This window comes from Hyperoodon ampullatus (assembly GCF_949752795.1).
Source record: "Hyperoodon ampullatus genome assembly, chromosome: 1".
NCBI classification, from domain to species: Eukaryota; Metazoa; Chordata; class Mammalia; order Artiodactyla; family Ziphiidae; genus Hyperoodon; species Hyperoodon ampullatus.
In genome coordinates, this window is record NC_136914.1 from 105,814,001 (window position 1) to 105,827,948 (window position 13,948).

General features: G+C 36.0%; 1 protein-coding gene across 2 annotated transcripts in view; it reads right to left on the reverse strand.

The window, feature by feature from the left end:
- Positions 1–13,948, reverse strand: part of GNRHR (gonadotropin releasing hormone receptor) — a gene marked incomplete at both ends in the record, with an annotated part of 30,588 nt that overhangs the window by 15,005 nt on the left and 1,635 nt on the right. The window contains one exon of one of the 2 annotated variants that reach the window (XM_079702347.1): positions 1,514–1,733. In XM_079702347.1, the coding sequence (XP_079558473.1) occupies positions 1,514–1,733 (220 nt within the window). The remainder of the gene's footprint in view (positions 1–1,513; positions 1,734–13,948) is intronic. The other variant, XM_079702348.1, reaches the window with a different exon arrangement.

Below are 13,948 nucleotides of genomic sequence, written 5' to 3' on the forward strand. Positions count from 1 at the left end.
ACCCCCCTTGCACTATTGGTGGGAATGCAAATTGATAGAGCCACTATGGAGAACAGTGGAGGTTCCTTAAAAATTAAAAATAGAACTACCATGCAACCCAGCAATCCCACTACTGGGCATATACCCTGAGAAAGCCATAATATAAAAAGACGCAAGCACCCCAATGTTTATTGCAGCACTATTTATAATAGCCAGGACATGAAAGCAACCTAAATGTCCATTGATAGATGAATGGATAAAGAAGATGTAGTATATATATATATATATATATATATATATATATATATATATATATACAATGGAATATTACTCAGCCATAAAAAGGAATGAAATTGGGTCATTTGCAGACATGTGGATGGACCTAGAGACTGTCATACAGAGTGAAGTAAGTCAGGAAAAGAAAAACAAATATTGTATATTAATGCATATATGTGGAATCTAGAAAGATGGTGCAGATGAACCTATTTGCAAAGCAGAAATAGAGACCCAGCTGTACAGAAGAAATGTATGGACACCAAGGTGAAATGAATTGGGAGACTGGGATTGACATATATACACTAATATGTATAAAATAGATAACTAATGAGAACCTGCTGTGTAACACAGGGAACTCTACTCAATGCTTTGTGGTATCCTAAATGGGAAGGAAATCCAAAAAAGAGAGGATATATGTATACATATCAGTGATTCACTTCACTGTACAGCAGAAATTAACACAACATTGTAAAGCAACTATACCCCATTAAAAAAAAAAAAGATAACCAACAAGGACCTGCTATATAGCACAGGGAACTGTGCTCAATACTCTGTAATAACCTAAATGGGAAAAGAATTTGAAAAAGAATAGATACATGTATATGTATAACTGAATCACTTTGCTGTACATCTGAAACTAACACAGCATTGTTAATCAACTATACTACAATATAAAATTTTAAAAATTCATAAATTTTAGTATTTGAGAATGCACCAGATTCTTAAAGCAAAAAGGCACAACTGCATCTGTGACGTTAAAGATGAAATAGTCAATTACACGTTCAAGTTCGCATACTCAACACACAAATGTGCATAGTGTGTGGATACATTTTGTGGGTACAGGAGATTTGAATGTGATACAGAAAAGCTTAACTTTAACAAGTCTATTGGCTACCACTTAATGAGTTGTACTTTGCTACATTCTAGACATTAGGTGTTTGATAGAGCTTTGTGAAGGACCAGCAGGAACAAGTTGCTAATGCTTCTATTGGGTTGTTGGAGTAACTGTCCTTTCATTTTTAATTTCATGCTGTGAATTTATAATATTGGGAGTATTAAATTACCTCATCTCTAAATTGGGGATAATAAAAGTATTGCCTCATGGGTTGATTCTGAATATTAAAAGAGTGAATTAATATATGTAAACTGCTTAGAACAGTATCTAGCGCATCGTAAGTGCCACTCTGCTTCTGTGCTTTGAGTATTGCTGTTAGAAGCTGTCTACCCCCAATTAACACCAAATCTAAGGAATACATACTGTGGGGATCCTGATGAAGGACGCTTGTCAGGGTGAAGATGATTTTTGCATTGCAGATCAACATGATGAGAAGAGGGATGATGAAGAGGCAGGTGAAGGTGAAAAAGTTATAAAAGGCTTGATGCCACCATTGTGGAAAACTGCAGTGTGTTACACATTGAGAGAAACCTTCTGTCTGTCCAGAGTCATCTGCTAAATGGATCATCCTGAAGATGTATAACTGTATGAGAAAATTAAAAAAAAAAGTGATGTTACTTATTTTCAAACAGTATTTGCAAGTTTTCTTGAAAGTTTTCTCTTCTGTATTCTGCTAGCCTTCTAACATGTTGTTGCCCAAAGCAACTGCTAAGCATCTTGATATTCTTTTGGCATTTCTATAAAAAGTTATAAGTGGATTTTTACTTAAAATATGTTTGGGTAATGTGAATGGATCTGTAGGATTTTGGATTTCTTTTGCAATTATTTCAACCTTGCAGCACAATCATCAACCAAAGATTTAAACCTTGTTTGTATTTCAATTTCAGATCCTATTATGCTGAGTAAACTGTTTGCAAGTGATTTTGCAAGTGATTTTATTGTTATATCCTCAGCACATAAAACTGTGTCTGGTATTTAGAATATGCCCTCAAAATACAAATTTAAATTTTATTTTTGAGACACAAAATCTCATTAAAATAGTCATAAAACATGAACAGACAGTTCACAGAAAAGATATAACAGTGGCCCTTAATCATATGAAAAGACGTTCAACCTCACTTATGAGAGCAGTGCCAACCAATTAAGGCTACAATGATATGCCATCTTCTACTATCAAGATTGGCAAAATTTTAAAAAAAATAGCACACTTTCATGGCAAGGCTGTAGGGAAACAGGGACTCATACATTGCTAATGGACATGCAAATTGGTACAACCATTACGGAGGGGAATTTGGCAATAACTAGCATAACTATATATGCATTTACCTTTGACTTAGCAGTCTGACATTCAGGAATTTACCCCAATGATACACCCCTACTTCCATTATATGAAAATACATATGCACAAGATTATCCATTGATGCATTGCTTATAATTGAAAAACATTGAAAATAATCTAAATAACAATTCATTGAAGAGTAACTGAATAAACTACAGTTGGCCACACAATGAGGTGCTGTACAATTGTAAAAAAAGAGTAAGGGTAATTTATGCGTGTGTGTGTGTGTGTGCGCGTGTGTACACATAAATACATTTATTCCAGCTCTGCCTGTGGAGAGAGCCTAGGAATCATGACATCCGAGTAGCAATGAGCACACCCAGCACTCCAGCACCCAGATCTTGTTTTCTAAGTATCATTCTCTACCAAAAGGAACCAGACCTAAGTGGAGAAATTGGTGAGCTCAAGGCTGGGGAAAGCAAAGTACAATATGTCCTTGGAACAGCTGTTGTGCTCAAAAGTCAGGAAATGCCCAGAGAATGATGGAGCATGTGAAAAATGTTCAGGCACCAGGTTGAAAGAGCTTCAGTTGGCCAAATCTGGGATAGTTTAGCATGAAAACAAACAAACACTGATAGAAAAGAATGATAAACTATCTAATAAAGAAAGAAACCATGACTCCATGCTGATATAAATTACAAACCAACAACTACAAATAAATGGGGAGAGGAAAAAGCTCTTTACTGTAGAAAGTCAATTAATAAATGTAAAAGGTATAGTGGAAGTAGTGATTACCATTTTGTAATCACTATAATAATAATTGATTCAGGCAAGAATCACCAATGGATGGTAAAAATATAGGTGTAAGTTTGAGGAGAGTATTTATATCATCTCAAAGTATCTACCTGCAGGACACATGTCATTATAACGTTATTATAAAATAATAACTTTACTAGTCGAGAAATAACCAAATAATTAACATTGCCAATAATGGGACCAATCGACAGCTTCTGCTTCCTTCTATAATGTGCTGCGAAGAAAGTGTCACCTCTTAGGTATTTTTTGCTAAAAGTGTGTGGATTAAGAATGTCACCTACCATACCAGTAAATAAAGGATGTTGTGGCCATCAAGCCATAGCCCCTGCAGCCACCCCTGACTGTGCACACTGAGGGCATTCAGGATGGAAAAAGGCAGGATACTGGCTCTAGATAGTTAAGGTGCATTTCAAAGGGATTATTTCAATAAGTCTGGACTCTTGCACCTTCCCATACTTAGAAAAGTGCTAAATTCATTAACTTGAGATGTATCATTTTTCTTTAATTAACAATAATCTTTTGACGTTCTTTAATTAACAATAATCTACCTGGTTTTTGTTGCCAAAAAACCTATACATACTGGCTCCTCCCTTGCTTCTTGGAACAGTCCCTCCGAGTTATCTGAGAGGCTGTCTTCTGGGCTTACGTCCTCAGAAAATCTACTGAATAAAACATAATTCTCAGCTTTTAGGTTGTACATTTTTTTTCAGTCGACAAGTGCATAACCTGAATCTACCCACGAGCAAACATCAGACAAACTCAAATTGAGGGGCATTCTACAAAATAATTGGCCTGCACTCTTCAAAAATGTCAGCATCATGAAATTCAAAGGAAGACCAAGGAATGGTTTCAGTTTAAAGGAGACTAAAAAGACATGGCAACTGAATCCCTCGCATAATCTTGGATTTTCTTTTGCTGAAAGGGATATTATTAAGACAGCGAGTGAGATATGGATAAGGTATATAGATAAAAAATAGCACTGTATTAGTGATAATTTCCTGATTAGTACTGTGGTTATGTGCTAGAAAAAACACAATGAAGTATTGAAAGGGAGGTCATGTCTGAACTTACTTTTAAACAATCCAGAAAAAAAATGCATACAAGAGAGAGAATAAGGCAAATAAACAAATGTACTAAAATGTTAATATTTGGGGAATCCAAGGGAAAGGTATCCTAGAAATCTTTGTATGATTCTTGCAACCTTTCTCTAAGTGTGAAATTATGTTAAAAAAAGAACAAGTTGAGTTAACTATTAAGGAAACGTTGCAAGTGGTTTTCAAAAACAAGTTCTAGTGGACATTTATTTATCCTTTCCCCATCCGTCAAGCACATTTCTTACTTCGTCATTTCCAAGATTTTCTCCTGAAAAACTTCATTTTACCATGAAACATTAAAATGAAAAGAGTGCCAAGCACTTTAAAACTGATAGCAAGTTAATTCAAGTAAAAATGTTACAGGATTTTTTCTTTTAAGCAAATGAGGGAGAGTATACATTTTCATTAGTTTTGATTAAATTAGTAAATTTAAATTACATTTAATTAACTTAATAGGCCCAGAATTTCTTTCCTTTTTGGGAGGGGTGGAGTGAGAGTAGATGATGCCTTAAAAAAATACTGTTTTTCCTCTTTGCTTGTAGAGTAGAAAAATTTTACTAAATGTAAAATATAAATATAATAAAATATATACAAATGTAATAAAATGTAAGTAAGTATAATACAAAATATAAACCTATTTTATTTGTAGTTAAAATGTTGATTTTCAGTTTCAGATCTTTTCAGCGTCTAAGGCAAAAAAGAATTTTAAAATCAATCCACTAGAGGGCGCCAATGATCATATTATCTATCTTAAAGTCGAAAAGACATACATTCAGCTAATTCTATTTTATGATCCAGACCAACTTTTTCCACATCACAAAGTGACCCTTTCAGTTTTTCCATACTTCTTTGCAAACTGACCTTATTTAAGGTTCAGTTTGAATTTGACTCAACAGGTGTTGTGAGTTGAAATCCTTGGAAGGGTTCCTTTGCATAGAATCCGGGAGTCCTATATTTCTTAAAAATCTTTTTCTCTCTACCTCCCCAATCAGCCTTGGAACAGATGACCCGAATTTGATTTTCTGCTCTGCACTGGGTCACATTTTCACTTTAATATTTCATGTTTTTAAGTTATAACGATGAAACTTTCAATAAAATTGACTTTATAGTACTATGATTTGAATTTGGTTGTCATCTTTATTTATGTAACAAATGCTAGTTTTTAAAGCAACTCCTTGGTCAAAAAACTATACTAGGCACACTCTGTTGTAAAAGATGACCTACATATATCCTGCCATCAGGGAATTAAATTTTTGGAAGGGGAGATATAGCATGTATGTGACACCTGTAATACAAGATAGACTGTGATAAGTTTCAAAGGAGAGGTATAGTGTTATGAAAATTCAGAATCTTACTTGTCCATAAATTAATTTGTTTTAGGCTTGGTTCCGTTTATTTTCAGCTCTAAGGCCATGTTCATTTGAATGATTAATATAAGGATCCACTTTACTTCCTGTGGTTCTTTTGTCCTTGGATCATATTTTTAAAATTTCTTTATGTTTTTTTACTCTCATGCCTGGCCCCAGTTCTCATCAATGTTTGTTTTATTTTGCCCTCAACAATAGCAATCTGTGTTCCATATTTACAGTCCTTGCAGATGCTATTCCTCATAGCATATTATTTTTAACCTTCACCTTACCCACACTAGTGACAACATGACCTAATCTTTTCCAAAGGTGATTAACATTAGAAGATGTGCTCAGGTTCCTCTCATCTATAAAAGGGAGATATTAATAGTATCTACCTCTAGGACAGATGACATGACAATTAACAAGTGAATACTTGCACTTAGAGTAGTGCCTGGCACACAACACTATGTAAATTATAATCATTATTAAAATAAAAATTTAGAGGCACACAACATAAATATGTATCATATATATATGATAAATGTGTGTGTGTGTGTGTGTGTCTGTGTTTTTTTGGCTGTGCCATGGGTGGGGCATGCGAGATCTTAGTTCCCTGACCAGGGATTGAAACTGTGCCCCCTGCATTGGGAGCACAGAGTCTTAACTGCTGGACTGCCAGGGAAGTCCCTCTGATGTCTCTCTCTCTCTTCTTTTTTTTATAATTTGTAAGAGTGTTTTTTTAAAGGTAATTAATTTATTTATTATTGTCTGCTTTGGGTTTTCATTGCTGCACACAGGCTTTTCTCTAGCTGTGGGGAGCAGGGGCTACTCTTTGTTGTGGTGTGCGGGCTTCTCATTGCGGTGGCTTCTCCTGTTGCAGAGCATGGGCTCTAGGTGCACAGGCTTCAGTAGTTGTGGCACATAGGCTTAGTTGCTCCGCGGCATGTAGCATCTTCCTGGACCAGGGATCGAACCTTGTGCCCTGCATCGACAGGCGGATTCTTAACCACTGCGCCACCAGGGAAGTCCGTCCCTCTGATATCACTTAACTATCTATTCTCACCTTAAGATTTTCCTGTCTTTTTCTTCTTCAGCCTCCTACAGGAAGAAAGAAAATAGACAATATTGCATAGTGCTATATATTGTAGTCATTAAAAACTCTGGGTATGGAGCTAACTGGATGTACTGACACCTCCACTTAATAGATGGTAATCTTGGCCATGTTACATAGCATTCATAATCTTAGTTTATTCATGAATAAAATAAAGATAATAATTGTATCTAATTTATACAGTTATTGGGAGCCTTACATGAAGTAATGAACACAGAAGGGAGTTCCCTGGTGGCCTAGTGGTTAGGATTCTGGGCTTTCACTGCTGTGGCCTGGGTTCAATCCATGCTCGGGGAGCTGAGACCCCTCAAGCCCTGCAGCATTGTTGAAAAAAACAAAACAAGACAAAACAAAAACACAATACAGAAGAGGGACTTTCCTGGTGGTCCAGTGGTTAAGACTCTGCACTCCCAATGCAGGGAGCCCATGTTCGAACTAGATTCCGCATGCTGCAACTAAAGATCCCGCAGGCGGCAAAGAAGATCCCTCGTGCCTCAACTAAGACCTGGTGCAGCTAAATAAATAAATGAATGAATGAATAAATAAATAAATATTTAACCCCCCCCCCCACAGAAGCATTTAGCACAATTCCTGGCACATATTTATGTACTGAATAACTGTTATTTATCAAAATCATCATCATTATTGTTATTTTTGCTATTAGCATGCTATTACTATGTTTCAGTACTGTTTTGGGCATATTGTACACATGTAACGAGTATTTATTGAATGTAAACTGCTTGTCAAGTTCAGAAGTGCATTCTAGCCCTGTAAATTCTGTGTGTAACAGGCAAGCCTTCACATTTATTCAGACCACATGTCTTCACACCAAAGAATAAAGGATTGCTCATATACAACAGACCCTCCAAATCTGTGGGTTCCACATCTGCAGATTCAACCAACTGCAGATGGAAAAATATTTGGAAAAAAATTTTCAGAAAGTTCCAAAAAGCAAAACTTGAATTTGCCAAGCTCCAGCAGCTAGTTACATAACACTTACATTATATTTACAATTATTTACCTAGCATTTACACTGTATTAGGTATTATAAGTAATCTAGATTTAAAGTATACGGGAGGATGTGCGTAGGTTACATGAAAATACTATATGCCATTTTATATAAGGGACTTGAGCATCTGGGAAATTTATTATCTGCAGCCACGGGGTGGGGTGGGGGGAGAGGGAGGGTATCCAGGAACCAATTCCCCAGGACACTGAGGGATGACCATGTCTTCCCTGCAGGCCTGGGTTACCTATAGAATTAAAAAGCTGTCAACATGTAATTCACCCTAGTAACACAGATAAACTAATGATGTGAACTCTATCTGCAAATAATTTGCTGCTCTGGAGTTCTTGTGGTCTTAGGTGACTGTCATTGGAAATCTTATTATTTTTAATTAGATATGGACGCATCTAATTCAGGAAATATTTTCTTCTTAACATGCACTTACTAGCCTAACCACAACCAGTTTTAAATCAGATATCCTTTCAGGTTCTGTTTGTTGCCTTGCCTCCCCTCCACTCCTCTCCTCTCCCCTGCCCTTCCCTTCCCTTTCTTTTCCCTTCCTTTTCTTCCTCACCCTTCCTCCCTTTCTTCATTTCTTATCCTGCTTTTAGACATGATACTTCCAAGACTTGAATCATTATGCTCTGGCATATAGAGCTTTCAGAGTGAGTAGGACAGGTTGGTGACTAGGGAGTATATTGGCCAAATTTACTTATTAGTCAGAATAAATGTCATAATTTGAGAAATATAAAGTAATCTTTGTATAAGCAATTTTCTTTGCTGTTTCTTAAATAATTGTTTAATTTTCATACTCATATTTCCCTATTATTTTTTTCTCCTGATTTCAAAAACCCTGTTATGAAGGAAGTAATGAAGATAGGAAAAGAGGAAGGAATGAGCGCTGAGTGTTTAGGTGTAAAGTCTTGTACTGGATGGTTTTATATATCTTACTCATTACAATTGAAAGTTACAAAGGAATTGTAATTCTTTACAGTTACCCTTTTAAACTTAGTTAACTAATTTACTCAGATAGCTGGTAAGAGACAGCATCGAGATCTGAAACCAGCTTTGTTTAAATCCAGTATCCATGCTATTTTGACTATCCCATTGACTTTCAGACTTGCAATGGGATCTGAGGTCTTCAGAGACTATGACCAAGCAGAGGACTGGGGCTCCTTTATCCCTATTTGACCAGAGCAAGTCCACTTATATCTGTTTCATTTACTGAAGCTCCACACAGAATTCCATTTTAAAAGAAAATTCCATTACTAGCAAAAAGTATGACATGTTGGCCACACTATGTTAAAACTTTTGAAAATATATCCCCAAATCATCACAGAACTCTGAGGTTATTAGAAAGGTGGAAAAGCAAGGTGGTCAGTTTGAAATTTGGTCATTCTGAGCTCTAGCAAAATGTCATAAATTCTTAGATTCTTAGCAATGTGACAACTAGCTCGTTAGTTTATTTCTTCATTCAACTTAGGTATGAATTACTCAAGTGATAGAATATCAATATATGCACCAAAAGATGAACATAAAAGTCATCCTTTCAATGTAAATTAGCCACGACAGGATGCGCCTTTGTCAGTGGGCTTCTCCGTGGAGCGTGGTGAAGCTTGAGGTGTACTCACTGTGTATCCCATGGTCTGGAAATAAAAAGCACCCCCTACCTCTTGTCTTCCCCATCAAATACACATAACATTAGTCACAGGGTTGAAACCTCTTTTATTCAGAGAGAGAGCAGAGAGATATAATAAAAAGATAAACTGGACTTAGTGAAATGACAGGAGTCCAACAGGCCAAGTGGCATTGGGCAAACAATGAATCCCTTTAAACCAGTGCTTTTCAAACTGCGGGTTGTACGCATCAGTTGGTTGTAATCAGCATTAAAGAATGAAGTGGAACAGGGTAGAATATTTATTTTATGAAAACTTTTCTCAGTTATAAGTGTGTGAGAGAGACAAAGTCTTTATGTAGTATGTATATCTTTCTGTTACTGTCAAAAAAGTTTGAAGGACATTGCTTTCCAAGGTTCTCTTTGTATGTTCTTTTATATGTGAAATGGGGACAATAACACAGCTTTTATGTACCTCACAGAGTCAATGTAAATACCAAATAAGATTATGACTTTGCGGTTTTTCAGGAAACTTCAGCAAAGTGCTTTATAAATTTAAAGTGTTGCTGAAATCAAAAATGGGTCATTTGTTTTACAAAATGAAGAATACTACCATTTTCTGTGGCCCATATTCACACAAATCTCTCAGGTAGAGTAATGTATTTGAGCTCAGGCTATTACATGAAATTCCTAAACAATTCGAAATTAAGTTCATATTTTCTTTTCATTACATCAAGACAGATAAATATTTGGCATTTTCTTTCTGTTATTGCTGTGATAGACTTAGATGAAAATAATTGAATTAATACATCAATATTTTATTTAGAGTCACTGGGAGAGTCCTTTAAAAGAAAGTGAAATTGTGGGTTTGTGTTTGTTATTATCACAAATTGACTTATTTAGACTTTTGTTTAGACTTCCATCTGCATCAATATCCCAAATTACCAAATGCTTTCCAAATAGCTCTTTTACTACTAGCCTGCCTTCTCTCCCCCTTCAAACAAATAGACAGGCAGACAAACAAACAAACCCTTCTGTTCCCAACCTACCTGTCTATTCCAATGGTTTTAAAACTCCTTGGCTAAAAATATTGGAACTTTATTTTACTTTGGTCTATTACTAACCCCCCTAAATCCAATTTGTTGCCAAGCTTTGTTTTTCTGGTTGAAACGTCCCTCATAAATACTATCAACCTCCTCTAACACCATCCTAGCCTCCAACCTAATCACCTCATCACCAGATGACCCGAAAAGTCTTCTTTGCCTCTCTCGACTCTATTTGGTTTATGTAATTTTCTCAAAACATTTTTGTTAAACATCATTTTAATAATGTACAACATGATGGCTACAGTTAACACTGATGTATGATGTATAGAAAAGTTGTTGAGAGTAAATCCTAAGCATTCTCATCACAAGGAGAAAAATTTTCTTTTTTCTTTTCTTTTTACTGTATCAATATGAGATGATGGATGTTAGCAGAACCTATTGTGGTAATCATTTCACAATATATGTAAATCAAACTATCATGCTGTACCCCTTAAACTTATACAGTGATGTATAGCAATTATTTCTCAATAAAGCTGGAAATAAGAAAAAAAAAAAAACCCAAAAAAGTATTTTACTCCTTGCACATGACTCATGAAGGCTATATGGCTTCCACATTATTTTCAGAATTTCCCCTGGATATTGGTGTCTTCTGTTATATACATCCATTCCACCCGCAATGATTGATTCATTTATCCAAACTTTTTTTTCTTTCTTTCTTTTTTTTTTTTTTTTGTAAAAGGTGAAAGGTCTACTTGATCTGGAGAGAAACGGGAGTATCCAAACATTTAAAATTTCTATTTTTGTTGGGTATCTCATTGTGTACTGTGAATATTAAGTTGAACATAACAGTCTTCACTGTTGTAAGAGCAAATACCATAATGGCAATGACAAACAAATACATAATCATAATGTTTTCTGACAAAGAAATAATGTGCCATGACGTCAAAGGAAAAACAGCAACCACCAAATCTAATTTCCTGCTATTTCTCAACTCTCAGTCTTTCACTTCAGCCAAACAAGTCTCCTATGAAAATTAATCACTTTTCAACCTTTGCTGAGAAATATATGTGATCCTTGGCTTACTTTTTCCATCCAAAAATCATTCATCTTTAAAAACTCAGTTCATCCTTCTTTTACCCTAAAACCTTCCTTCACCATTTCAACTTTGTTCATGTTTCTCTCTCTTCTTACACTTCTAGTATGTTTAAAAACTTTTTGGTACATAGTTATATTCGTTTTATGTAAGTTTTGTCTCTATAACTGAATGACACTTTTTTGAGGGCTGTTTCTTTGTTCCATCAGTACCCGGCTCAGTGTTAGGAACCTAACTTGTGTTTATCTTTTCTAAGAAAACTGAACAATACACAGCACTCCTACTTTAAAGAAGTAAAATGGAAAATTTCAGAGCATAAGCCTTTGCTAAGCAACCTCATTTTAAGTGACATATTTGCTAAACTAATTCTTGTATATGCAGTCACTGTGAGAATAATTGTAATATACTTTTTTCCAGGGAAATGAAAGCATTTTGATTTTTCCCATTTCTTCTTCAATAAAACACACACTGATATACAAAAAATGTTAAGTGAGGAATTGGTGGGAGAATTTAGATATGTAGCTTTCTAGTGCAAGAAAATGCACTAGAAGGAAAGAAAAAAAATTTTGTTACAAATATACAGATTTTATTATAAATAAAATACTATTTTTTTAAACATAAAAAAATGCCAAGTGTTGCATTTTATTTACTACCCTGGAGAACAAGACTGTAGATTTTAAGGCAAACAGCTAAAGTGAAGGCACATGGAAAAAGGCAAAGGGAAAATTTCAGGGAATAGCTATGTATGTTCCCTGTGACACCCAGCATTCTGCCGCAGCCACCTTGTCAATTTTATTAATAAAATACAGATAACTAGAACTATACAATAAAATAATGGCTATATTGCAGGAGTGTAATTAAGGTATCGTCTTATAAATAACTTTTATTTTAAAAATAAAATTCTGCTTATGTGTCCTAGATATTGTAAATTGAGCTGCAGTGAACATTGTGGTACATGACTCTTTTTGAATTATGGTTTTCTCAGGGTATATGCCCAGTAGTGGGATTGCTGGGTCATATGGTAGTTCTATTTGTAGTTTTTTTTTTTTTTCCGGACGCGCAGGCTCAGCGGCCATGGCTCACGGGCCCAGCTGCTCTGCGGCATGTGGGATCTTCCTGGACCGGGGCACGAACCCATGTCCCCTGCATCGGCAGGTGGACTCCCAACCACTGCGCCACCAGGGAAGCCCCTATTTGTAGTTTTTTAAGGAACCTCCATACTGTTCTCCATAGTGGCTGTATCAATTTACATTCCCACGAACAGTGCAAGAGGGTTCCCTTTTCTCCACACCCTCTCCAGCATTTATTGTTTCTAGATTTTTGATCATGGCCATTCTGACCGGTGTGAGGTGATATCTCATTGTAGTTTTGAGTTGCATTTCTCTAATGATTAGTGATGGGAGCATTCTTTCATGTGTTTGTTGGCAATCTGTATATCTTCTTTGAAGAAATGTCTATTTAGGTCTTCTGCCCATTTTTTGGATTGAGTTGTTTGTTTTACTGATATTGAGCTGCATGAGCTGCTCATAAAGTTTGGAGATTAATCCTTTGTCAGTTGCTTCATTTGCAAATATTTTCTCCCATTCTGAGTGTTGTCTTTTGGTCTTGTTTATGGTTTCCTTTGCTGTGCAAAAGCTTTTAAGTTTCATTAGGTCCCATTTGTTTATTTTTGTTTTTATTTCCATTTCTCTAGTGTATATGGACATATGTACACTACCAAATATAAAATAGATAGCTAGTGGGAAGCAGACGCATAGCACAGGGAGATCAGCTTGGTGCTTTTTGACCACCTAGAGGGGTTGGATAGGGAGGGTGGGAGGGAGGGAGACACAAGAGGGAGGAGACATGGAGTTATATGTATATGTGTAACTGATTCACTTTGTTATAAAGCAGAAACTAATACACCATTGTAAAGCAATTATACTCCAATAAAAATGTTAAAAAAATAAAATTCTGTTTAAAAATATACCACACAGATGGAAAAGGAGAAAGGAAACAACAACAACAACAACGAATCCCCAAAATTTCACTGTGGCCTAAGACTTACTGGAGTGAACCTGATCCATAGGCTAGATGAAAAACTACCTTAACAGTCTATCTTCAGTCCTTTTCCTGCAACCTTGACAAAAACGTCTGTTAGGATGTGGCCACTTAACAAGAGGAACTAGCTAGGAAACACTGATGTGAACACTTGGCAAGAAAGAGCCGCGCTTCCTGTTATATAAGAGGCCTGAGAGGAGGAACGGAGTGGAAGCTTAGGAGGATGCCAGGTCAAAACACTGGTGAGTCAAATCTGGGATGCAAGGAGGAGATGGAAAGGGGAAGAGCTAGGTTAGACCACCTCTCCCTCTCTGCCTTTCTGCAGCACAATCCCTGATGCCCTAGAAGT